The 27,853-nt window shown below is 43.1% G+C and overlaps 2 protein-coding genes across 13 annotated transcripts in view; both read right to left on the bottom strand.

Moving 5' to 3' along the window:
* Window positions 1-27,853, bottom strand: part of LOC143933542 (uncharacterized) — a 297,764-nt gene that overhangs the window by 120,409 nt on the left and 149,502 nt on the right. The window lies entirely within an intron of this gene.
* LOC143933321 (alpha-tectorin-like) lies at window positions 45-15,854 on the bottom strand. Its single transcript, XM_077456193.1, has 8 exons — window positions 15,816-15,854; window positions 15,032-15,157; window positions 8,064-8,243; window positions 5,952-6,233; window positions 5,717-5,836; window positions 4,212-4,371; window positions 1,588-1,665; window positions 45-685 (listed from the first exon to the last, which is right to left on the bottom strand). The coding sequence occupies exons 1-8, from the start codon at window positions 15,852-15,854 to the stop codon at window positions 576-578; spliced, it is 1,095 nt and encodes a 364-aa protein (XP_077312319.1). The 3' UTR covers window positions 45-575.

The following is a 27,853-nucleotide window of genomic DNA, read 5'->3' as shown; positions in this document are numbered from 1 at the left end:
TTGTCGGAATGTCCAACCATGTGTACAAGGGCTTAGGGGCTACACTGAGTAGATGCAGAGAAGAACAATTTTGGCCAGAGGCCATCAAGATTACTGTGGGCCATGGCCAACCAACTAAGGCAAGTATAAATAAGATAATTTAAGAAGTGTGGAGTCAGTTGATAAAGGATATCATTTTTACTTTGTGATTAAAAAAAAAAAAGAGAGTTTTTCTAAGATTTCATGATTTGAATAAAACCAACTTAGAACAAAATAAAAGTTGTAAAACAAATACAAAATAATCCAGCTGTTGAAAGTTTGGATGCTGTAGACATTGTCATTAAAGTCCCACCGCTGGGGACAGTAGATGGCCAGTCCCCTCCAACATTTACTGTACCAGAGGCCACAGTGAACTGTATTTGCAGTTGACAGACCTAAAAGAAAAGAGTCCTTCAATTCCAACCATTTTCTCTGTGTCAGCCAAATAACAATTGGCACAAATAGTAAATTTAAGAAGTGTCAGTCACTTGCTAAGAGTATAAATTTTACAATGCGATTAAGGAAATAGAAAGATTTTCTTAGACCTGATGATCTGATTAAATCCACCTTAGGGCAATACAATAAATGCTGTAAAATAAATGAAAAAGAATACAGATGTTGAAAGCTTGGACGCCGTAGACGTTGCAGGAGACAGTAGATGTTAGACCTAAAAGAAAAGAGTCATTTAATTCTAACAATTTTATCTGTCTATTGTGCTTGTAGTATGAATAGTGTAAGTACTTTAACACATCTCTGGAATTCTGCAACTTAAACTTTGAACTAGATGTGTGCAATTTGTTTCGTAGCGAAATAAAATTTGGCCGAATTTTGCATCTTTCGGACATTCGGATGACAAGAGATATTGTCATTGTGTGTGTGTGTTAACAGATTCAATAAACAAACGACTTGACCTTAGCAATAGTTACTTCCTTCTGATCTCTGCACCAATGCATTGTATTGAATATTTGTGGTATTTAATTACACAGTTTTTCTTATTACAAACAGTTGTGTGGATAGTTGCAGAGCTATCAACCAGAACTTTCAATCAGAATTATATATCAATCTGAACTCGACCCAACTGTGTTCTAGGGGTTCCGACGGAATGTTTCCTATCGGACCGTTTTGTCGGATATTCCGACTGTGTGTGGTCTGCATCGGACTGTTTCCATCGGAAAATATCCGACGGACCAACTTTTCCAACTTGCCGGTAAAATTTTCAGACAAAATGCTCCGATTGAACATACTCCGATCATGTGTAGCCTACTCCGACAGACAAAGTGCCACGCATGCTCAGATCAAATTCCTAGACCAAAGCTATTGACTACTAGCCTGTACGTAGTCCCGTCGTAACAAAATAACGTCATCACGTTATGTACAATCAGTTTTTCCGTCAACTTAGTCCGACCGTTTTTATGCAACATCACTTCCGGACCTCTTCCGGAATCAATCTGTCGGAATTACTCCGATGGATTTGGTTGTCGGAATCTCCGACCGTGTGTACAAGGGCTTATGGCGTTTTACTATTGTAGTTTGCATTGGGAAAAGTGTAGTGTTTGTTATAACAAGCACCTGAAGAAGTAGTTGGAGGTATAGCTGTCTTGCTTGGGGTAGCCGTGGTCCAGTTTGTCACAGTTTTATTTGCCTCATCTGAAAAAATAAAGAAACGATATAAGCCAACCCCTTTTTTTATGAAAAGGCACTTGGAAATTCAAATATCAAAGATATGCCTCTACAGTCTTTCCTAAAATAATGGATCCTTGTCATGATTATAAGTTGTTGACATATCCTAGCTGATGATCATAGGCAAAAGAGGGATTGGAAAAGTACCCAGAACTACATAAGTCCAGCCATTCATTAGACTCACCCAAGGGATTCCAAATGGTCTCATCTCAGAGGTAAAAAATGTCACTTACCAAGGTTGCAAAGTAACATAATAAGTTGGGTTGAAAAGGGACATGTCCATCAAAACCTACCAATGCACACAAAATAACTGAAAACTCACATCTACAAAACCCTAAACAGGCAGTTGACCCAGAGGTCAAAAAGCTAATAACTCCCTGGATTTGTTTTCTCTGGCATTAGTACATATAAGTGATATATCATTTCCTTGCTAGTTGTTAAGGAGCAGGCAAGGAAGCTGGTCACCACGTTCTTAACAACCGATGAATGGGCTTCCCCACTGACAGATGAATGTAGATAAAATAATACAATAGAAAAAAACAAAACAAAAACAGCTAGGGTCCCCCCAATCCTTACCAGGCCCTTCAGGTCCATGCCAAAATTAAAAACAGAAATGGCGTGGGGTCTCCCCAAAATCCATACCAGACCCTTATCCCAGCATGCAGCCCAGCAGGCCAGGAAAGGGGGGGCGAGCAAACGCTCACCCTCCTGAAACATGCCAGGCACCATGCCGTCAACATGAGGAGATGCTTTGGGGCTCCGCCCCAAAGCACCTTGTCCCCATATTGATGTGGATAAGGTTCTCTTAACCACAACCCTGGATGCTGGTTGTGGGGGTCTGCAGGCAGGGGGTTTATCAGAATCTGGAAGCCCCCTTTAATGAGGGGGCCCCCAGATCCTGCCACCCAATGCGAATGAGTATGGGATACATAGTACCCTTATCCATTCACTAAAAAGTAAAAGTAATTTGACAATTTATTTTTTAAAAAATAAACAAAAATGTTCCTCGTGTAGATCATTCCTCAATCACGACACGTGCCGCACTGCCGGACCCAAAAAACAAAAGAAACTCTGGTCGGATTGAAGGCGCCCGCCATCTGCTTGCTCCGCCGTCTGTCATTTCTTAAATACCTGAGCGGTGGGGCCACTGGGTGGCACAGCCTTTTAGTGACATCCTCTACCGAGACATGCTGGACCATTGACATCACGAAAAGGTAGGGTCACCCGAGGACATCATCAGAGCAGGAATTGTTGCCACTCTCCACTTTATACCACTCGTACTTGTTAAATCCTTGGATTACAAACACTGCAGTATAATAGCTAGCAGAAGAAAGAAGAACAGAGACTACACTTCTCATTTGGTGGCTTTGTGTTTCAGTTTCAGTAACAAAGGACTGCATCATACCTCTGGGGGAGCCCTTGAGTAATTGTACTGTGCTTTGTTTGATAACCTTGTGTTAGTGTGCTTAGTGCGGCTGTGCTGGAAGTGGGAAGGTGCTTACAGTCAAGGCATTGTCACTCTGGACACTGGTCCCACTTGGAGACACGCTTGCAGGGGTTATTCAAGACATCTTTACAGGTTAATGATTGGTGTGAGGCTTGTTCACTCTCCTAACAGGTGGAGCAACGGACACCCAGGTAACGGTTGGGGTATACTATATCCATATTGTTATTGTGGGGTTGTCCCCTGTCATTAAGCTTCACATTAACACTGTTACACAGCTGTGTCAAGCGGGTTGAGTCAATTCATTTGGGGGAAAGAGAGCAGAGTACAGGCCCAATCAATTACCAGCAGCTCCTTCGGGGGGTCAGTGCTACATGTGGGGGCTCGTCCGGGATACTGTTACTCTGCAAACAAGCCCACCCTCATGAACTCCAGAATGGATTCCGCAACTGTGCTTCAGTGATGCAAAGCAGAAACCGCCCACAGAGAAGCGAATGCGACAATTGAGCTCTCTAGAGAGACTATGGGGGAAGAATGTCGGTCCAGCGTCCTGACGATGACTGCTGACACAATCAATTACCAGTAGCTCTTTCGGGGGTCAGTGCTACATAAGAGATAATTGTCAGAAACCAATGGTAGTGATGGACTGTTCCTGCTATATCATTTATTATGAACAGCTATTGTAAGGAGAAAAAAAAACATGTTTTGCTTGCACATAATTTTATAATAGAAGTCAGCAGAGCCTAATCTCATTCACTAGGTTCTGGGGAAAATTCCCTTGAACAGACTATTATCCTTTATTAAATAAACCCCAATTGACTTTATAAATCATGGACTGAAGATTTTTCATATAACATTTGTTAATTTCTTATATTTATTGCAACATGTATGACAGCTGGGTACCAGAGTTTGACCAGTTTAGGTTCATTACTTGATGATATTGAAACAACTCAGTCAAGGAGGGGTAATTGTCCATAAAAATGGTGATGATGCACCTGCAATATCATTGATGATAGCAAATAAGTATTAAATAATCGAACAGACAATACTGAGTAGAATTTACCCCTACCTATATTTCCATTGGCATCTTCAGGATGCTGCTGGTCCACTCTAAAAGCCCAGCGTCCAGTAAAGTTGACATTACTTTTGTTTGCTAAATTGGTAATGTCTAATGAAAGGGATCCTGGGAGTGTATAGTATCCAGTGTCATATCCACTGTTCAGTCCAGCCTGTGAAACATAAGGACACATTATATTATAACAAGCAGTGTGAGGAGAAATCTTCCAATAGGGACATGTTCTGGTGGCAACTGACTAAGATGAGATATTCCTCACGTTGGAGAGATTTCTCATGCATCTCCAGGACAAGTAGCAAAGTAAAATCCCCCTTAGCAGAACGTTTGTTAAAAAAATATCCGAGCACGGGTTTTAATTCCTCCTTAAGCCCCATACACGCTATCAGTTTTTCTGCTGACTTTTGCCTTCAGATTGACCAAAACCATATAATATGAAAGGTCAAACCTGAGGAGTTTCAATTTTTATCCAATCAGGCAGGCCCTTGCACTGCACAGTTTTGGTAAATCCGAAGACAAAAATCAGCAGAAAATCTGATAGTGTGTATGGGGGCTTAACTCTACCAAAAACGAAAACAAGAAAAGTGGTGGCTGTGCATTCAGTTTAATGGCTGAGGACCTGTACAGATGACAACCATCAGCAGTTCACATTGTCCACCCCTGATCACACCATCAAAACTAAAATAATTTATAAGTAAATGAATATTGTAAATAAGAGGTGAGCTTAAAAAAAAAAAAAAAAAAAGTAATTTTAACATTGTTTTACTGATTTACAAAAAACCAGGACTATATGAGACAAATCCCAGAGCACTGTGGGCCAGCTAATGAGACACCAGCCGGCCTGCCTTGTGGCTTGTTTTTTCAGACTGAAATGTCAGAGAATGCTTTCCAATAAAGAAGAAGTCACTCCTCTCAGTCATTTATTTATCTGTTAGCCCTTGTACACACGGTCGGACATTCCCTACAACCAAATCCGTCAGATTTTGTCTGTCGATTTTGTCCGACGGATTTTGTCCGAAACTGTTGCATACACACGATCGGACAAAGTTGTTGGAAAATCTAATCATTCAGAACGTGATGACATTATTTTCGTTACGACGGGACTACGTTCAGGCTAGTAGCCAATAGCTTTGGTGTAGGAATTTGAGCATGCATGGCACTTTGTGCGATCGGAATTCTCTACACATGATCGGACAAGGTCCGATCGGATCATGTTGTTGCAAAATTTTACCGACAAGTTAGAAAACTTGGTCCGTCGGACACTCCGATGGAAACAGTCCGATGAAGACCACACACAGTCGAATTATCCGACAAAATGGTCCGATCGGACACATTCCGTCGGAATCACCGACCGTGTGTACAAGGGCTTATAAAGTTCACGCCGTGTGATCACAGTTTTTAAATGTGTTTCCTTACACTGTTTAGCTCATGAAATTATACTTCTTTGAAATTTTCAAGTGAGTTCAATAACTTGCAGTTTAGGCATAAAGGGACATGCTCACCAATGACAAAGGTCCATGTTGGTGGTAACCATAAATACTCGGCCATTGAATATCTTCATAATTGTATAGAAGGAAGGTTCGATTGCCATCGGTACTCAGGACAGCCTGAAATGTGTTCACCTGTAAATACAACAAATAATTGTTCAAGACTAACCCTCTGAAAGACGTAATAAAAAATGTAGAAAGCAACAATTGATGCAACTTAAAGAAAAAGGCATCATAGTAATATCTTTACCTTGCTTGTTGAAGATTCATAATACGCAACTCGGTGCCATGTGGCTACAAACACCCATCGAGCCGTGAAATTCACACCATGGAAGTAAGTTCTGATATCATCGGTGGCCCGGGACAGAAGAGAGGGATCGGTGGTCTCACGGTAATATATATCACCCGCTAATCTATTATCTATATCAGCCCAGAAGATAGCCAGGAACGGGTTTCCTAAAGCAACAGGAAGAGCTTGTGGTGTATATTGACTGATTGGTGAGCTGAATGATAACAGACCATTATTATTCACCTGTGAAGGTAAAAAAAATTGGGAAGAATTTTTGTCACACCTACAGCAATATACAGTACAGGAATGGCAGCTGACATAAGTGTATAACCACTGGACAGTATTAATAACAGCGAAGCCTCCTTTTAAACCTTCAAATGTATTGTTTTTTGTTAATTTTGAAATGTTGAAATATTTGTGTGTGTATATGTATATATATATATATATATATATATATATATATATACCGTATATACTCGAGTATAGGCCGACCCGAATATAAGCCGAGGCCCCCAATTTACCCCCAAAAAAACTGGCAAACTTATTGACTCGTGTATAAGCCGAGGGTGAGACATGCCTGTCCATCCCTGTGTGTGTGTCCGTCCATCCCTGTGTGTCCGTCCATCCCTGTGTGTCCGTCCATCCCTGTGTGTCCGTCCATCCATCCCTGTGTGTGTGTGTGTCCATCCATCCATCCATCCCTGTGTGTGTGTGTCTCCATCCATCCATCCATCCATCCCTGTGTGTGTGTGTCTCCATCCATCCATCCATCCATCCCTGTGTGTGTGTGTCTCCATCCATCCATCCATCCATCCCTGTGTGTGTCTCCATCCATGTGTGTGTGTGTGTGTGTGTGTGTGTGTGTGTGTGTGTGTGTGTGTGTGTGTGTGTGTGTGTGTGTGTGTCCAGCCTACCTTTGTCCCGAGCCTCCGTCCCGTGCCTTGCCTCCTTGCCTCCGTCCCGTGCCGTGCCTTGCCTCCTTGCATCCGTCCCGTGTCGTGCCTTGCCTCCTTGCATCCGTCCCGTCCCGTCCCGTGCCGTGCCGTGCCTTGCCTTGCCTCCGTCCCGTGCCCTCTTCGTCGGCGGCCATTGTAAAATTCAAAAGCTGCGCCGCCGCCTTCGCCTGTGATAGGCGGAACACTGAATTTCCCAGCAGCCTGTGTTCCGCCTATCACAGACGTCGTATCATCCTCGTCCGTAGTACGAGGATGATACGATGTCCGTGATAGGCGGAACACAGGCTGCTGGGAAATTCAGTGTTCCGCCTATCACAGGCGAAGGCGAAGCCGGAGGCGCGGCTTTTGAATAGAATGGCCGCTGTCTGTCTGCTCGACGCGCTGATCGAGCGGGCAGACAGCGATGACTCGAGTATAAGCCGAGGGGGGCACTTTCAGCCTCAAAAAAGAGGCTGAAAATCTCGGCTTATACTCGAGTATATACGGTATTCTGACGGAAATTCTGGTGGTGTGTACGTGGCATAACAGATAATTCTGAACAGAATTTCCTCCTAATAATATTCCACGGTCATCCTAGAAGTAGTCTGTCCACCTAATTTGAAATAAAAAGTGATCATAGAAGGGTAGATTTACTGAAGGCGTATAGGGTTCTCACTTTACATGGGAAATTGACCCAGAGCTTAGTGAACGTAGCATATTTTTACTTTACAAAGAATACAAAATCACATGTAAGGAGAAAAAAAATATATAAAATGTTTTGCTTGCACATCATTTGATAATAGAAGTCAGCAGAGCCTAATCTCATTCACTAGGTTCTGGGGAAAATTCCCTTGCAAAGTGAACAGACCATTTGCCTTTATTAAATAACCCCCACTGACTTTATAAATCATGGACTGAAAATTTGTAATATAACATTTGTTAATTTCTTATATTTATTGCAACATGTATGACAGCTGGGCACCAGAGTTTGACCAGTTTAGGTTCATTACTTGATGATATTGAAACAACTCAGTCAATGAGGGGTATTTGTCCAAAACAACGGTAGTGATGCACCTGCAATATCATTGATGATAGCAAATAAGTGATATAAATAATTAAATAATCTAACATACACTACTGAGTAGAATTTACCCCTACCTAAATTTCCATTGGCATCTTCAGGATGTTGCTGGTCCACTCTAAAAGCCCAGCGTCCCATTAAGTTGACGTTACTTGTGTTTGCTAAATTGGCAATGTCTAATGAAAGGGATCCTGGGAGTGTATAGTATCCAGTGTCATATCCACTGTTCAGTCCAGCCTGTGAAACATAAGAACACATTATATTATAACAAGCAGCGTGAGGAGAAATCTTCCAATAGGGACATGTTCTGGTGGCAACTGACTAAGATGAGAATATCCCTCATGTTGGAGAGATTTCTCATGCATCTCCAGGACAAGTCGCAAAATAAAATAGCAGAACATGTTTTAAAAAAAAATATCCCAGCACAAGTTTTAATTCCTCCCTACTCTACCAAAAACGAAAACAAGAAAAGTGGTGGCTGTGCATTCAGTTTAATGGCTGAGGACCTGTACAGGTGACAACCATCAGCAGTTCACATTGTCCATCCCTGATCACACCATCAAAACTAAAATAATTTATATGTAAATGAACCACTTAACAACCGCCCATTGCCGATTAACGGCATCAGGGCGGTTGTTTAACTCTAAGAGGCCGTTAATTAACGGCCTCCCAGAATTCTGCTCTCGCGCGCCCCCTGGGGCGCGCACACGAGAGCATCCGTGACCGCTGGGTCCAGTGGACCCGGCGCATCACGAATCACGGTAAACGGCCGCTCATCGCGGCCGTTTACCACGTGATCGCTCCGTCAAATGACGGAGTGATCACTTGTAAACAAGTTCCTCCCTCCCCCTCTCTGTACCGATCGGTACAGCGGAGGGGGAAGAGATCGGTGTCAGCAGCGATGTGGGCTGCATCTGCAGTGCCCACATCGCTGCTCACCGAAAATTAACCCCTCAAATCCCTGCAAATACTCTGCATTACTCTGCAATTCCCTGCAAATACTCTGCATTACTCTGCAATTCCCTGCAAATACTCTGCATTACTCTACAATTCCCTGCAAATACTCTGCATTACTCTGCAATTCCCTGCAAATACTCTGCATTACTCTGCAATTCCCTGCAAATACTCTGCAATTCCCTGCAAATACTCTGCAATGCCCTGCAACACTCTGCAATGCCCTGCAACACTCTGCATTGCCCTGCAACACTCTGCATTGCCCTGCAATACTCTGCATTGCCCTGCAACACTCTGCAATGCCCTGCAACACTCCGCAATGCCCTGCAACACTCCGCAATGCCCTGCAACACTCTGCAATGCCCTGCAACACTCCGCAATGCCCTGCAACACTCCGCAACGCTCTGCAATACCCTGCAACACTCTGCAACACCCGCCAATACCCTGCAACACTCTGCAATGCTCTGCAACCCCCGCCGATACCCTGCAACACTCTGCAATGCTCTGCAACCCCCGCCGATACCCTGCAACACTCTGCAATGCTCTGCAACCCCCGCCGATACCCTGCAACACTCTGCAATGCTCTGCAACACCCGCCAATACCCTGCAACACTCTGCAATGCTCTGCAACACCCGCCAATACCCTGCAATGCTCTGCAACGCAGTACTCTGCAACACCATGCTCTGAGATACCCAGCCATAGTCGGTGATACCCTACAATACCCAGCCATAGACATCTCCCGCCGCCCTCCGCCCTCCGGTGCTTCTACCGAATCGCTAATACGATCAAAGCCAGAATCTTTTTTTTTTTCAGGCTTCCCAGCTTAGAGGTGAGATGTGGGTCTTATTGACCCCACATCTCACTGTAAAGAGGACCTGTCATGCCATATTCCTATTACAAGGGATGTTTACATTCCTTGTAATAGGAATAAAAGTGATCAAAAAAATTATTTTTGGGGAAAAAAATGTCAAACTAAAATAAATAAAGTAAAATGAACAATAAAAAAAAATGTTTTTTTTAAAGCGCCCCTGTCCCCATGTGCTCGCATGCAGAAGCGAACGCATGCGTAAGTCCCGCCCACATATGAAAACGGTGTTCAAACCACACATGTGAGGTATCGCTGCGAACGTTAGAGCGAGAGCAATAATTCTAGCCCTAGACCTCCTCTGTAACTCAAAACATATAACCAGTAAAAAAAATGTAAATCGTCGCCTATGGGGATTTTTAAGTAGCGACGTTTGCCGCCATTCCACGAGCGTGTGCAATTTTGAAGAGTGACATATTAGGTATCTATTTACTCAGCGTAACTTCATCTTTCACATTATGCAAAAATTGGGCTAACTTTACTGTGTTTTTTTTTTTTTTAAGCACAAAACAGTTTTTTTTCCAAAAAAAAGCATTCGAAAAATTACTGCGCAAATACCGTGCGAGATAAAAAGTTGCAAAGACCACCATTGTATTCTCCAGGGTGTGTGCTAAAAAAACATATATAATGTTTTGGAGTTCTATGTAATTTTCTAGCAAATAAATTATGATTTTTACATGTAGGAGAGAAATGTCAGAATTGTCCTGGGTGCTCCAGAACACCTGATGGCGCTCCATGCATGTTGGGCCTCTGTATGTGGCCACACTGTGTAAAAGTCTCACACATGTGGTATCACCATACTCGGAAGTAATAGAAGAATGTGTTTTGGGGTGTAATTTGTGGTATGCATATGCTGTGTGTGAGAAATAACCTGATAATATGACAATTTTGTGAAAAAAAAAAAAAAAGTAAAAAGAATCTTGATTTTGCAAAGAATTGTGGGAAAAAATGACAACTTCAAAAAACTCATCATGCCTCTTACTAAATACCTTGGAATGTCTTCTTTCCAAAAAGGGGTCATTTGGGGGGTATTTGTACTTTTCTGGCATGTTAGGGTCTCAAGAATTGAAATAGGCCGTCAGTCCTTCAGGTGTGATAAATTTTCAGATATTGGCACCATAGCTTGTGGACTCTATAACTTTCACAAAGACCAAATAATATCCACCAATTTGTACTTATTTTTACCAAAGATATGTAGTGGTATAAATTTTGGCCAAAATTCATGAAGAAAAAATTACTAATCTGCTAAATTTTCTAACAGAAACAAAGAAAAATTCGTTTTTTTACAGAATTTTCGGTATTTTTTCTTTTATAGCACAAAAAAAAAAAACCCAGCGGTGATTAAATACCACCAAAAGAAAGCTCTATTTGTGTGAAAAAAAGGACAAAAATTTCATATAGGTCCAGTGTTGCATGACTGAGTAATTGTCATTCAAAATGCGAGAGCACCGAAAGCTGAAAATTGGTCTGGTTATTAAGGGTGTTTAAGTGCCCAGTGGTCAAGTGGTTAATATTGTAAATAAGAGGTGTGATAAAAAAATAATAATTTTAACATTGTTTTACTGATTTACAAAGCACCAGGACTTAATGAGACAAATCCCAGAGCACTGTGAGTCAGCTAATGAGACAGCACCCGGCCTGCCTTGTGGCTTGGTTTGTCGGACTGAAATGTCAGAGAATGCTTTCCAATAAAGAAGAAGTCACTTCTCTCACTCATTTACTTATCTGTTATAAAGTTTATGCAAGCCCTAATAAGTTCTTATTTGCTCCTTTTTTGGTTTGCTAAATATCTCATTTAAATTGTTTTGTTTTATCTGTTTGATAAGTGTACAAAATGCTGATCCTGCCAGAAACACAGTGCTGCCCTCAGTCCTGCACTCTTTGCAGTGTCATCTCTAATTGTCAGGACCTGGATCACCTGCTGGTGGCACTGTGCTCCCCAGAGTGGAAGGTTGCAGTTCCAGTGTCCACCAGTGGGTGTCTCCCACCAGCCAGCAGATCCCAGTAATTCCTTTGTACCTGATGCTGGCTGCTGGGAGGGTATTTAGTTCCTCTTATATATTTTCCTCTCGCTTTAGTGTTTTGCATTGCTGACAGATACTGCAAGCCATTTATCCTCTTTCTGCTCTTGATCATGCTCTTTGCCTTGTACCTATACCCTGAACCCTGCTGCTTGTGTCTACTCCCCCTTGTTCCTGATCCCCGTTTTAGTTCCCCCTTTCCATCTGCTCCCTGCACCTCCAGTTTTACCCTGCTTTTTTGTGTTATGCATTTTTTATATATAGTATATAAAGTATGTAGTTGATTAGTTAGGCTTACTATGTTAGGTTGCTTGTAATGTATTTTGTTATATGCTTATGGCTCACTCAGCGGCGGGAGTATAGGGGTCGCTGAGGTCGCCATGTCGACCAGGCCCCATGCTGAAGGGGGCCATTGAGGGCCTCCTGTATATCTTGATAGGAGGAGTGGCAGGGGCGACTGAGACTGAGTTCCCTGACCCTGTGCTCTTTGTCTCCCCCTACAGTGCAGTACCTGGCAGGAAGAGCTAAGGTAAAGCACTGGCGGTTTTTAAAAGGCTTTCTGTATGTATGTATATTTTATATGTATGTGTATGTGTGTTTATATGTGTGTGCATGTACTGTATGTGTGTGTGTGCATGTGTATGTGCATGTATGTGTGTGCATGTGTATGTATGTATGTGTGTGCATGTGTGTGTTTGCATGTGTTTATATGTGTGTGCATTTATTTATATGTGTGTGTTTATTTGTGTGTGCATTTATATATATATATATATATGTGTGTTTATATGTGTGTGTGTGTGTGTGTATTTATATATGTGTGTGTGTGTGTATTTATATATATGTGTGTGTGTGTATATATATGTGTTTGTGTATTATGTGTGTATGTTTATATATGTGTATGTTTGTGTGTTTAGATGTATGTATGCAAATTTTATGTATGTGCATTTAATCGTGACCCCCCTATATGTGTACAATCAGAACTGATTTTATTTTACTTTTCTGCTTACCGTATATACTCGAGTATAAGCCGAGATTTTCAGCCTCTTTTTTGAGGCTGAAAGTGCCCCCCTCGGCTTATACTCGAGTCATCGCTGTCTGCCCGCGTGTCGAGCAGACAGACAGCGGCCATTCTATAATTCAAAAGCCGCGCCTCCGGCTCCGCCTTCGCCTGTGATAGGCGGAACACTGAATTTCCCAGCAGCCTGTGTTCCGCCTATCACGGACATCGTATCATCCTCGTACTACGGACGAGGATGATACGATGTCCGTGATAGGCGGAACACAGGCTGCTGGGAAATTCAGTGTTCCGCCTATCACAGGCGAAGGCGGAGGCGCGGCTTTTGAATTTTACAATGGCCGCCGAGGCGCCGACGAAGAGGGCACGGGACGGAGGCAAGGCAAGGCACGGCACGGCACGGGACGGGACGGGACGGGACGGAGGCAAGGCAAGGCACGACACGGGACGGAGGCAAGGCACGGCACGGGACGGAGGCAAGGAGGCAAGGCACGGGACGGAGGCTCGGGACAAAGGCTCGGGACACAGGTAGGCTGGACACACACACACACACACACACACACACACACACACGGATGGATACACACACACACAGGGATGGATGGATGGATGGAGACACACACACACAGGGATGGATGGATGGAGACACACACACACAGGGATGGATGGATGGATGGATGGAGACACACACACACAGGGATGGATGGATGGATGGACACACACACACACAGGGATGGATGGACGGACACACAGGGATGGACGGACACACAGGGATGGACGGACACACAGGGATGGACGGACACACACACAGGGATGGACAGGCATGTCTCACCCTCGGCTTATACACGAGTCAATAAGTTTGCCAGTTTTTTTGGGGGTAAATTGGGGGCCTCGGCTTATATTCGGGTCGGCCTATACTCGAGTATATACGGTATTCCAAGCACCAGCAAAAAAATGCTGTTCATTTTTATTTATTTTGTTTTGTTAAAAAATGCATTAGTCCGAAGATCTGAATTAATTAGGGTTGAATCTGTCAATTGAAGGCTTATGGCGTCTGTCGATGTTCTGATGTTCTGAGAAGACTTGACGAAGCAGCTAAAGTAAATTGTATGACGATCGTACATTTCCGGTCGAATGCTCCGTCTACAAGCTATAGTAGAATTCAAATGTTGTTTGACTTGTAATGCCGCGTACTTAGTCCGCCGGACCGCATTTCACCAGACAATCTGATCGTGTGTGGGCTTCAGCGGACTTTTTCAGCGTAAAGTCCGGCGGACTTAGAAAGTAGTTTTGTAGCCCGATGTTTACGCCGGACTTGGGTTTCAGCGGACAATACGTTCGTGAGTATGCTAGTCCGGCGGACTAAGAATGACGCATGCTCAGAAGCAAGTACGAAAAGGAAGCTATTGGCTCCTGGCTATTGAACTTCCTTTTTCTAGTCCCGTCGTACGTGCTGTACGTCATCGCGCTAGCAATCGCCGGACTTTCCGTGTGTGACCAAGTCCGTTCGGTAGAAAGTCCGCCGGACTATCCGCTGGATTGTTTGCCGGACTAAGTACGCCGGACAATTCGATCGTGTGTCCGCGGCATAATATTATAATTATTAAATATTTTTACTAGTCAAACAGCATTAGAATTCTTCTATAGCCTATAGGCGGAGCATTTGACCGTAAATGTCCGCTTGCGGCGATCATATGTTTTTAGCTTAGTCGAATCTTCATGTCTCTATAATGTCAAATCTTTTTTCTCTATGTCGAATAATCTTGGACTAATACAGTTAGGTTAGGCACATTCAACTGCAGGTTCTATAGACACAGATCGCTATTGTCATCTTCATGTCCAATCTTGTATCTCAAAGGAAAATAAATCATTTTTTTTATTTTGGATTGTTCGGATTTTAGACTTGGCGCGTTCGTTATCATTTGCTAAAACGAACACGAAAATCCCCAAAATTCAGGCGAAAATGTATTTGGACGAAAACGAATGCACGTGTCTATTAAGCATCATGTTATTGCTAACTTTGTTAAAAGTTGCTCCAGTGATAAACAAAGCCGTGTGATCACAGTTTTTAAATGTGTTTCTTTGCACTGTTTAGCTCATGAAATTATACTTTGAAATTTTCAAGTGAATTCAAAAACTTGCAGTTTAGGCATAAAGGGAAATGCTCACCAATGACAAAGGTCCATGTTGGTAGTAACCATACGCATAAATACTCGGCCACTGAATATCTTCATAATTGTACAGAAGGAAGGTTAGATTGCCATCGGTACTCAGAACGACCTGAAATGTGTTCATCTGTAAATACAACAAATAATTGTTCAAGACTAATGCCACGTACACACGATCGGAATTCTCGTTGGAAAAAGCTCTGATGGTTTTCCCGACGGAATTCTGGCGGAATTCGGCTCAAGCTGTCTTGCCTACACACGGTCACACACCAAATTTCCGATCATTTATAACACGGTGACGTACAACACGTACGACGGGACTAGAAAAAAGAAGTTGGTAAGAATGATCAAGTGGTTGAACTACCACTATGATTAATAGTATGGTGTAGGGCAGAGGTAGGGAACCTTTTCGGCTGAGAGAGCCATGATCATCTTTTGTCAACCTCAAAATTGACATCGCATGCGGCGATGGTATAAACCCAACCTTAATGTGAACAACTCAACGCCAAGATCACTATATGGACCACTTATGTATTTATTCATTTTGATTATATCCCCCCTTAATCTCCTCTTCTCAAGAGAGAATCAATTCAGTTTCTCTAATCTTTAATTATAGCTGAGCTTCTCCATGCCTCTTATCAGTTTGGTTGCCCTTCTCTGCACTTTCTCCAGTTCCCCGATATCCTTTTTATGAACTGGTGCCCAAAACTGAACTGCCTATTCCAGATGAGGTCTTACCAATGAATTGTACAGGGGCAAAATATCTCCCTCTCTGGAGTACATACCTCTCTGGAGTGCTGGAGAAGGTCTTTAGGACCCAGCATCTGCCAGGGCACCAACAACTGGGGAAGAGCTCTAGGACCCAGCATCCCCAGCAGCACATCACATGGGCCTTTATAAGGAAGTGTATCAGTGCTTGAAGTTGCTGACTGATCTCAGCTTGTTACCTGTGTTCCTGTGATTCCTTGCTCCTGTGTTCCCTAGTTTCTGACGCACATTGTTCCTGACCTGTCTGCCTATCTTCAGTTCCTGACCCCGGCTCATCTCATGGATACCCTCTGCCTGCTTCTCGTGTTTGACCCGGCTTCCCCCTGACTTCATCAGCTCTGCTTTATACCTGGTTCTGATCTTGGCTTGTGTTGACTACTCTGTTGACTTCTCTATTATCTCAGGGACTTTACAGACCTGTCTCACCTCACAAGTGCCACCTGCTTGCAGACTATGTTCATCACAACAGCAGCATTCCTGAACTTTCTGCAAGCAACTTCACAGTGCTACTTTGTGCCTCACTCCTCCTGTCTCACCTTCGGGGGAGTTGTCAGAGAAGGACTTTTTCCACCCATGCTCGCCATGCTATTGACACACATGTGCGGTGGATTGGCGCTCTGCTGCATGCACGTGCGTGGCCTGATGGTGCGGCGCACACGTGTGCGCAATGGTACACATGTGCGCGCAGTGGCTCGTGAGTGTGCGTGATAGCACACAGATGTGCGCATTGGTGCATTGGTGTGTGCAATGGAGCACTCGCTATGGCGTGGCTATTTCAGAAGGCTCTGGCGTCCAAACGGGTTGCTGGTTTGTTGTCAGCTTCCCGTTTCCTGCTATTATACCTGATTGCCTGTTTTGACCCGGACCGTCCCTGACTACGTTCTTCTTCTCCTCGATTCGACCCTTGGCTTGTTTAAACTGACCTCTCCTATTCTGCCTCTACGGATTTGACCCTTGGCCTGGCTTACGGACTCTCTTGCCTGATTACATGGATTTGACCACCGGCCTGCTTCACGGACTTGCTACCCATCTTTTGCCTGATCTCTTGCTACTTCTCGGATTGTTTACTACTTTGCAAAGGACCCTCAGCCAGTTACTGAACTTCAGTAACCCTCTGCTCAGCTCCTCAACCCTCTTCAGGAACTTACACCTGCTGGTGGCCAGTGATTCTGCGTGCCACCCGCTCCCTTTACCACCTCCGGGGGATGGGGTGTGCGTAGTTGCAAGGGTTAACCGCTCTCGGCATCTCGGCCTCGGTAAGTACTTGTTGTGACAAGAGTCTGGAACTTAGCTGCAAAGGAAGCCCTCTCTCCCTTGGCCTCCAGCACCTGGTATGTGATATTCTCCTAATACAAAAAAGGACTTTGCTCACTTTGGAAACCTCTGCTTGGCATTGCAAGGTATTATTAAGCATGATCCTTCTCCACTATGGATTCCCCCAGTTGTTTGCCCCCTATTATGTATAATGCATGCATATTCTTAGCCCCCAAGTGCATAAATGTAAATGTATCAACATTAAACCTCATCTGCCACATAGTTGCCCAATTAAACAGTTCATTGAGGTTGGCTTGTATAGTAAAATGCCAAAAGAAAAATATATATAGTTCTCTCTGTATGCACAATATATTGCCCCAATGATTACAACAACACACTCACATTAGTTCCATGGATGCCAGCAAATCCTCAATTCTTCATTCATATCATATGTGCAGATTTACAGCTCAGCGCCTATAGTGGACCCGGAACATACAGTCAACGTCAAGCAGGCTTATTTGAATGATATCCTCCTCTTTTGCCCTGCTATGCATTATATTCCAACCACATGTCTCTCATGCATCTGATAATATATATATATATATATATATATATATATATATATATATATATATATATATATATATATATATATATATTTATACAGAAATTGGACCAATAGTGCTCTCTGTTTCAAATCCCTCCTTTATTTAAAATGCTTCCTGATAAAACACTCGCATAAAAGAGCACCCTTAGTGCTATAGTATAGACTTCATGTATCAACATTAAAACCTCCAGAATACATGTACAAATCGCCAGGACAATAAGCTTATGTGTACCAGCAGTGTGGCTCTGCCTCTATACGTGTTACACCAATAGGCTTTCTTAGTAGATGCAGAGCCACGCTACCACATTGCTTATATATATACTATTCCGATAACTGGTCTCCATGACCATTGCAATGGCAACTACGGCCATGAAACCAAAAGTGATGTCATCAAGAGTGTGGCCACCTCTCAAGACCAGGAAGTGATGTATTCCCACTAAACACAATGACATTACGACCAATATTTGGTCTACACATCTGGTCTGACATGGTAATGGAAGTGATTATTGCAAGCATGGTCATCCCATGTTTATTTTTGTCAGGAGGCATAAACGTGCATAAATGAGGATGACATCCTTGGTTGCCTGTAGTTCTCCGAGAGACTGAGGCGCTCTCATGCATCCCAAGTGGCCTCTGGATACTCTGCAGAACGTGTACCATGGTAAGTCATCGGGGGGCCAGCTTCAAGAACTTGGAAGAGACAGCCAGCTCCTGATGACATCATATAAGCAGATGGTGGTGCAGGACCGGGTGTACTGCAGTGGATCACTACATACAACTGCTGGATTTGCTGGGCGTGTGAGTGAATAAGACTCTCCCCCATTCACAGGTCATATTATAGGCAGTATAATCAGTGGAAGAACTTTTCTCATTGGGGGAGAGGGCAGGATCATCTTTGGTACAGCTGAGCCTGAAGACCCGAAGCTGTTGACCCCCCACAGTTCAGCAGCACAAAGAGGACCCTGCGGTGAAGAATCCAACAGTCATCACATCAAGGGACATCCTTCATTACAGATAAGTAATGTAACTAAAGCTGTGGAGCTATAAAGACCTGATCAGCTAACTGTAATGTTCCCACACACAGCACAAATCCCCGAAAGTTTAAAAGTGTCATTATTTTGTCGTTTAATCTACAATAATTAATTTAATTTCAATACTCTTTACATGTCATCTAGTTAACTAATCACCTCAAGTTCTTGACTCTGTGTTTTTTTTTTTTCTTTGCCATCTCAGTCAGTTACTTTATGCTAGTGGAATCTAATCAGCTTGATGCTCATGTCTCCGCTTACTCCCTTTGACATCATTGTGGCAATCTTTATTTTCTTTCCTTCTTAATTTAACAATTTCATATTTATACAAACAATTCATCCGATTACTTATTCCTATCCCTTTTTCTTTTCTTTTTTTTTCTCTTTTTCTTTTTTCCTTCAACCATGAAATTCCATTTCCCTCACCCCTCCCCCCACCCTAGGGCAGAAAAAAAAAAAACCCATGAAGAGGAGGTAAAATAACCCCTTTTTGGGACAAAATAATAGAAATTATATGTGTGGTGACACGAAAGAAGATCAAGAAAAGCCCCTGGACATGCCTTTTTCATGACACCGAACTAGGAGTAATGCAATATAGAAACACGATAGTCCCGCATCTATTGAATGCAGCCAAAGTGCTGATCCCTCGTTATTGGAAATCTACACAGGTTCCAAAAATAACGGAATGGGTACAGAGGGTGGAGCAAATTAGGGTAATGGAAGAATCGTTACATAAATTACAAGATACAGAGGAAGAAGGTCACGGGGATTGGCAACAATGGCTGACATTCTTGGAGAGGGGGGACTGCCGTGAAATAATTGAGGGATAAGGGGACAGAGAGGGGGGGTGACTGAGAGAGAAAGGGGGGCAGACCTCCCCATTCTTGACTCTGTGTTAATGCTGAGCTCTAAGCAGATATTAAAGACAAGCAACAACCTTTCTACAATTCACAATCCTTTATTAGGCTTAGATTACAGGTTTATTAAAATTAGAGATAACAATTAGGAATATTATACTTAGATGTGTATTCAGTCCATGTACACGTGGGAGCAATCAATACAATATTAAATAGGGTGCACATTAGTTGACATGTATGTATAGCCCAAACTTTTTTCTTTTAGTTAGGAATAGTAGGGAATGATTAAACCCTTACCAGGTTACATTTTTGCATTCTTTGTACCATTGTAGATTTATTTTGCTGCCTGTTCCAGAGATGTAAACAGAAGCAGTAGACCAAAACTAGATAAAATAGTCCAAGATCATTTTAATTGTTGGTAAAATCAATGCTTTTCAGGGGCAACGACATTTCCCCTGTCACGTCACATTCGTCTACCCATCACATTTTGCTACCCGCTGGAGTGCACATGCGCGACGCCGCCATATGCGTTCCAACACAGGGCCCTTCGCGGGCTTGCTTTGCTCGCCACTCTTCAGGCACGGCCTCGCTTCTCTCGGCATAATTATAATCTATCTCTATGTCCACTTGGATGGTGGGGCTTGAACCTGGACTCAGGGGTATGGGCACAAACTTCTGCACAAGTATTGGAACGCATATGGTGGCGTTGAGCAGTCCCGCGGGTAGCCAAATGTGATGGGTCGCCATATGTGACAAAACACCCCTTCATCAGGGCTATACACAGGATAAAACCTAGATGGGCTGTGACTCTACAGATCTATATTAGAAACAGTATTGATCTCTTTACATTAAGTAACAACTTGGCCACAGCAGTTACTGAGCAGCCATGGAACTCTATGTTCCACAGATGCATGTTAGCAGACCTCTCCCAAAGTGAGGGGAAGTTCCCTCTTGGACAATTTGTCCCCCTTAGAACATTTTCCCTCCACCTCTTGCTACGGTGACCACTCTAACATTTTGGATTTACCCTCACTTTTTTTTCTTGGTGGGAATGGTCAGTGGTGAATCTCCCCCATTGGGCTAGAGACCGCCATAAAACTTGGCAGAAAGTCTAACTTCTTCCCAGTCTATCCAAAACAAAAAAAAAAAATAGTTTTCCCTGAAGATAAATTTTAAGTAGTAAATCCCATTAATGAAGGTAAAAGAGGAGCAGAAGATGTGGAAAGGAAGATGAAGTAAAGGACCGATCAACCAGGTAAAATTACTGTAATGCTTTGGTAGGCAGCAAGCATAATGGGCGATGTGTACTGTATTTTTCCTGGTCCCATAAAAAAGGATATACTGTTTAGGTATGAAACTTAACAATGCACTTATCTTATTGATACTCTTTTGTTCTATTACATATACAGTATATACCATTGGCATCTGTTCCTTTCCTTTACTTATTCCTAACCCATGCAATAAGAATTACTTACAACTGACCTTTGCACTCTGTATCACTCCTGACCTCTGCACTCTATGTTACATACTATGACCTCTGCACTCTGTGTTCTTTAAACCTGACCCCTGTACTGTATGTTACACACTATTGACTCTAACACATTGTGTCACATACTCCTAATCCCTGCACTGCATTTTACATACTTTTGACCCTCACACTCTTTGTCCATACCATTGACCTCTGCACTTTGTTACATACCATTGACCTCTGCACTTTGTTACATACCATTGACCTTTGCATGCTATGCCACATACTCCCAATACCTGCTCTGTGTGTTACATACTATTGACCTCTGCACTCTGTGTCACATACTCCTGATCCCTGTACTGTGTGTTCAATACTATTGACCTCTGCACTCTGTGTCACATCATCTGATCCCTGCACCAAGTTCTACATACTATTGACCTCAGCACCTTGTGTTACATACTCCTGATCCATGCACTGTGTCTTACATACTATTGACCTTTGCACGTTGTGTTACGTGATCCTGACCCCTGCACTGTGTTACATACAATTGACAATTCACCTCTGCTCTCTGCTTTACTTATTACCAGCCTCTGAACTCCTTAAAATAATTTGCTGCACTTTGGTGATCTTTGATCTCCTTGTTGCTGTTCAGGTAGACCTTCCCCTCTCCAGGGTCGCCTATCCCTGCTGTAAAGTTTTGGGTGGTAGAGTATGAGGGCTATCTTGTAAAGACTATCAGTACTTGAAATACTCTGATACAGGGGACACTTGGGCAGTGGCATCGCTAGGGGGTGTCTTTTGGGGCCATAGCCCCGAATATGAGGCCCATAGCTCTGAGTCTCTGCAGGGGTCCCCAAGGGGATGGGAGGCTTTCTGGGGACCCTGATGTAAGTGGGGGGCTCTCTGGGGACCTTGATGCAAGGGGGAGGCTCTCTGGGGACCCTAATGTAAGGGGGGCTCTCTGGGAACCCTGATGCAAGGGGGAGGCTCTCTGGGGACTCTGATGTAAGGAGGAGGCTCTCTGGGGACCCTGATGCAAGGGGGAGGCTCTCTGGGGACTCTGATGTAAGGAGGAGGCTCTCTGGGGACCCTGATGTAAGGGGGGCTCTGGGGACCCTGATGTTAGTGGGGGGCTCTCTGGGGATATATATACACACACACACACACACGTATATTACTGTATATACATGTGTATGCCCGCCCAAGCGTATAACTTTCTTTATTACGCTGCGATGGGCTCTAGCCACAGATCTTTTGTAGACCTAGCAATGCCCCTGCACTTGGGAGATAGTCTCGTTAAAGTCTTAGGGGCTCTACTGTGTAGGTAAAGAGAGGAGAAGGACAATTTTGGCCAGAGGCTGTGAAGATTACCGTGGGCCGTGGTCAGCCAACTTAGACAAGTATACATAAGACATTTAAGAAGTGTCCAGTCAGTTGGTAAGGATAACATTTTCACTTTTTGATTAAAAAATTTAGAGACATTTTCTTAGATTTGATGATTTCAAAAAAAAAAAACAACTTAGAAGAAAACAATAAAAACTGTAAAACAAATAAGAAATAATCCATCTGTCCAAAGCTTGGATGCTGTAGACATTGTCATTAAAGTCCCACTGCCGAGGACAGTAGATGGCCAGTCCCCTCTGACACTTATTGTTACCAGAGGCCAAAGGGGACTCTGTATTTGCAGATGACATACCTAACAGAAAAGAGACCTTCAATTCCAACAATTTTCAATCGGCTGCAGTCAGCCAACTAAATCGCGTATAAGTAAGACGTTTAAGAAGTGTTGAGCCAGTTGGTAATTGTAAAATTTTCACATTGTGATTAAAGGAAATTGAGAAATGTTCTTAGAATTGTTGATCTGAATAAATACAGAATAATACAATAACAGCTGTAAAACTAATGAAAAAGAATCCAGATGTTGAAAGCTTTGACGCTGTTGACGTTGTATTTAAAGTCTCCCTGCTGGGGACAGTAGATGTCTCGTTCCCTCCGCCGATTGTTGTATTAGAGGCAACAGTGGACTCTGTATCTGCAGACGACAGACCTAAAAGAAAAAAGACTCCTTTAATTCCAACAAGATCTGTGTTTGTAGGATGAATAGCGTAGATACTGTAATTCATCTCCGGGATTATGCAACTCAAACTTCGAAGAACTCTTATGCCGCGTACACGCGATTGGAATTATGGTCGGAAAAAGCTCTGATGGTTTTCCCGACGGAATTCCGATGGGATTTCGCTCAAGCTGTCTTACCAAATTCCCACCGTCAAGAACGCAGTGACGTACAACACGTACAACAGGACTAGAGAAAGGAGGTCCAATAGCCAGTAGCCAATAGCTTCCGTCTCGTAGTTGAATCTGAGCATGCGTGAGTTTTTGCGCGTCGGAACTGCATACACAAACTTTTTTCCGTCAGAAAAATTGAGAACATGCTCTCAGTCTTTTGCTGGTGGAAATTCGGCCAGCAAAATTCCGATGGAGCATACACACGGTCGCATTTTCCGACAAAAAGCTCTCATCTGTCTTTTGCTGGTCGAAATTCTGACCGTTTTTGTACGCGGCATTAGACAATTTTTCATAGAAGTAGAGTGTACAGCTAAATGTATTTTAGAGCAAAGGAGCGTGAACTTTTGTCCAGATAAAAAAAAAAACACACACAGATCCCATTTCTCGAAGGGGAGTAGAGACAGATCGTGTGTTCATACCAGGGGCGGACTGACCATTGGGCCACTCGGGCACTGCCCGAGGGCCACAAGCCACTAGGGGGCCCCATCAGGGTTCCAGCCTCAGTAAAACCAGGGACAGAGATGTAAAAAAAAAAACACAGATTTTTACATAGTCTCTGAAATATCCCTTACCGACATCCTTTTGGTCTAAAAATCCAGAGATTATAGCTGCCCCACCTCTCCAGTACCTTCTCAACCAATAGAAACATGTCTGTGTATACTGTGTGTACATGTATGTGTATACTGTGTGTGTGTGTATACTGTGTGGCCCCATAATCTCGGATTGCCTGGGGGCCCCATAATCTCCTATTGCCTGGGGGCCCCATGAGTTGTCAGTCCACCTCTGGTTCATACTATGTGTGAACAGTGATCTCTCTCTCCTCCTAGACAGTCCCACCCCCCTACAGTTAGAACACAGTGAGGGAACACAGTTAACCCCTTGATCGCCCCCTAATGTTAACCCCTTCCCTGCCAGTCACATTTATACAGTAATCAATGCATTTTTATAGCACTGATCGCTGTATAAATGACAATGGTCCCAAAAATGTGTCAAAAATGTCCGATCTGTAAGTCGCAATATCCCAGTCCAGATAAAAATCGCAGATCGCCGACATTACTAGTAGAAAAAAAACTTTTGGGCAAACCAATCAATATACGCTTATTGTGATTTTTTTTTTTACCAAAAATATGTGGAAGAATACATATCGGCCGAAACTGAGAAAAAAATACTTTTTTTTTATAAAAGATGTGGGATATTTATTCTAGCAAAAAGTAAAATATATTGGGGGGGGGAGGGGGGGTTTACTAAAGCTAGAGCACTCAGACTCTAGTGCAGCTCTGTATGGTAGCCAATCAACTTCTAACTTCAGCTTGTTTAATTGAGCTTTAGCAATAAAACCTGGAACTGATTGGTTTCTATGCAGAGCTACACCACATTTTGCACTTTCCAGTTTTCGAAAATAATTATTATTCAATTATGTGTACGCTAAAATGCTGTATTTTATTCTCCTTGCATGTCCCCCTCGGATAGTAAAAAGTGGGTTTGCCTTTCGTAAATAACCCCCATAGTGTTTTTTTTTTCAAAATGGCCGCTCTTATTTTGTTTATAGCGCAAAAAATAAAAACCGCAGAGGTGATCAAATACCACACTAAACTCTATTTGTGGGGAAAAAAAGGGCATCAATTTTGTTTGGGTGCCACGTCGCACGACCGCGCAATTGTCAGTTAAAATGACGCAGTGCCGTATCGCAAAAATGGCCTGGTCCTTGAGCAGCCAAATCTTCCGAGGGGGCTGAAGTGGTTAAAAACAAATATAATAAAATGTTTCCAATTGTAAATTTAACAGATCAAAAATAGGAGTTCATCATTAGGGTCTATATACACTTTAAGGGCACTACACTACATGGTGTGTTCTCCATGGTTAAGCTTATGGCTACATTTTACTGTAAAGGTTAAACACATCACCAACACTTGTATGTTGGTAGTAAAACTTTAAAGCGGTTTAGTAACTCGTGGGCAATGAGTACTCAATAGGCCATAGTAATAGATAAACCAGTTTTCTGTTAAAAAGAAAGAATAGTATATTTTGAGAAGGTACTCACCGGGAGATGTAGGTTGAGAAGATTCATTTGCCACTGTCCCTGTTTGAGTACTTGAGTTTGGAGGACTTGAGCTCACTCTAGTGGTAGAATGTTGCACTGTGGCAAAAAATGAAGAAAAATGGAAGTTCAAAGGAATAACTAAATGTAAAAAAATATATAATATATGGGAAATCTGATAACATTGTTCGAGATTTGAGGGGACATAAGATTTCCATCAGGATCAACAGGTATTTTTCTGTACTTGCAGAAAAAATACCTGTTCCTTGAAAAAAGAAAACAAATTCAGCCGCCCAGAGGCGTAACTAGAACCTTCGGTGCCCCGCTGCAAGAAGCCATAATGGGCTCCATTGACCCCCAATTGGGCCCCTCCAATTGATCCAGGGGTCCTTTACTCCCGCTGCAGGGCTCTTTATTATGGACCCACATCAAGACCCTTTTGCATGTCCTGCTGTGGGCCCCGTTCCTGCCATCTTTGGGCCCCCACCACGGTGGCGCAACGCAAGAGCCTGGTCGTAAGTGCATAGTAGTTGTGTCAACATGTTTTTTTTTTTTTTTGTTGCACACAGATATAATAAAATGTTTCCAATTGTAAATTTAACAGATCAAAAATAGGAGTTCATCATTAGGGTCTATATACACTTTAAGGGCACTACACTACATGGTGTGTTCTCCATGGTTAAGCTTATGGCTACATTTTACTGTAAAGGTTAAACACATCACCAACACTTGTATGTTGGTAGTAAAACTTTAAAGCGGTTTAGTAACTCGTGGGCAATGAGTACTCAATAGGCCATAGTAATAGATAAACCAGTTGTCTGTTAAAAAAAAGAATAGTATATTTTGAGAAGGTACTCACCGGGAGATGTAGGTTGAGAAGATTCATTTGCCACTGTCCCTGTTTGAGTACTTGAGTTGGGAGGACTTGAGCTCACTCTAGTGGTAGAATGTTGCACTGTGGCAAAAAATGAAGAAAAATGGAAGTTCAAAGGAATAACTAAATGTAAAAAAATATATAATATATGGGAAATCTGATAACATTGTTCGAGATTTGAGGGGACATAAGATTTCCATCAGGATCAACAGGTATTTTTCTGTACTTGCAGAAAAAATACCTGTTCTTTGAAAAATAAAACAAATTCAGCCGCCCAGAGGCGTAACTAGAACCTTCGGTGCCCCGCTGCAAGAAGCCATAAGGGGCTCCATTGACCCCCAATTGGGCCCCTCCAATTGATCCAGGGGTCCTTTACTCCCGCTGCAGGGCTCTTTATTATGGACCCACATCAAGACCCTTTTGCATGTCCTGCTGTGGGCCCCCTTCCTGCCATCTTTGGGCCCCCACCATGGTGGCGCAACGCCAGAGCCTGGTCGTAAGTGCATAGTAGTTGTGCCAATATGTTTTTTTTTTTTTTTGCACACAGATATAACAAAATGCTTCCAATTGTAAATTTAACAGACCGAAAAGGGAGCGAAAAAGAAGAGTTCATGATTAGGAACTATAGACACTTCAAGGCCACTATATGGTAAGTTTTCTGTGTTTAAGCTTATGGCTGCATTTTACAGTAAATGGTAAACGCATCACCAACATTTGTATGTTGGCGCTAAAACTATTCATTAACTCATTGAGTAATGAGTACTCTCTAGGCCAGGGGTCTCCAAACTTTCTAGACAAAGGGCCAGTTTACTGTCCTTCAGACTTAAGGGGGGCTGGACTGTGATCATTGGGACTAGAAAAGGTCCCGACGTTGGTGGGAATAAACCATCCCCCATCTTTGGTGTCAGTGGGAGGAATTGTGCCCCATTGTTGATGTCAGTGGGAGGAATTGTACCCCATCGTTGGTGTCAGTGGGAGGAATTGTACCCCATTGTTGGTGTCAGTGGGTGGGAATGTGCCCCATTGTTGGTGTCAGTGGGTGGAAATGTGCCCCATCGTTGGTGTAAGTGGGAGGAATTGTACCCCATTGTTGGTGTCAGTGGGTGGAAATGTGCCCCATCGTTGGTGTAAGTGGGAGGAATTGTGCCCCATCGTTGGTGTCGTTGAGAGGAAGTCTGCCCCTTCTTTGGTGTCAGTGGGGGAATCCTGTCCTATTGTTGGTATCAGTGGATGAAAATAGAGCCCCAAGAGTCACATAAAAGCAAGCAAAGGGCCGCATCTGGCCCCCGGGCCACAGTTTAGAGGCCACTGCTCTAGGCCATAGTAATAGATAAAACAGTTTTACTGTATGTTAAAGTAAAGTATATTTTGAGAAGGCACTCACCAGGAGGCATAGGTTGAGAAGTTGCAATTGGTTCCACATACGTTGAGCTCTTTATTTGAGGACTTGTGTTGGGAGGACTTGTGCTCACTCTAGTGGTAGAATGTTGCACTGTGGCAAAAAATAGGAAATCATTTTGAGTTTAAAGGAATAACATAACTGCTTGCTGATCAGCGCCACAGTTTTACTGCAGCAGAATGGCACGGCACAGCCAGTACTGTATATTTCGAGAAGGAACTCACCAGGAGGTGAAGGCTGGGAA

This window comes from Lithobates pipiens, unplaced genomic scaffold (assembly GCF_037356315.1).
Source record: "Lithobates pipiens isolate NorthernLeopardFrog02 unplaced genomic scaffold, aLitPip1_a1.2 Scaffold_27, whole genome shotgun sequence".
Taxonomy (NCBI): Eukaryota; Metazoa; Chordata; class Amphibia; order Anura; family Ranidae; genus Lithobates; species Lithobates pipiens.
This window is presented reverse-complemented; position numbering and strand designations above follow the sequence as displayed.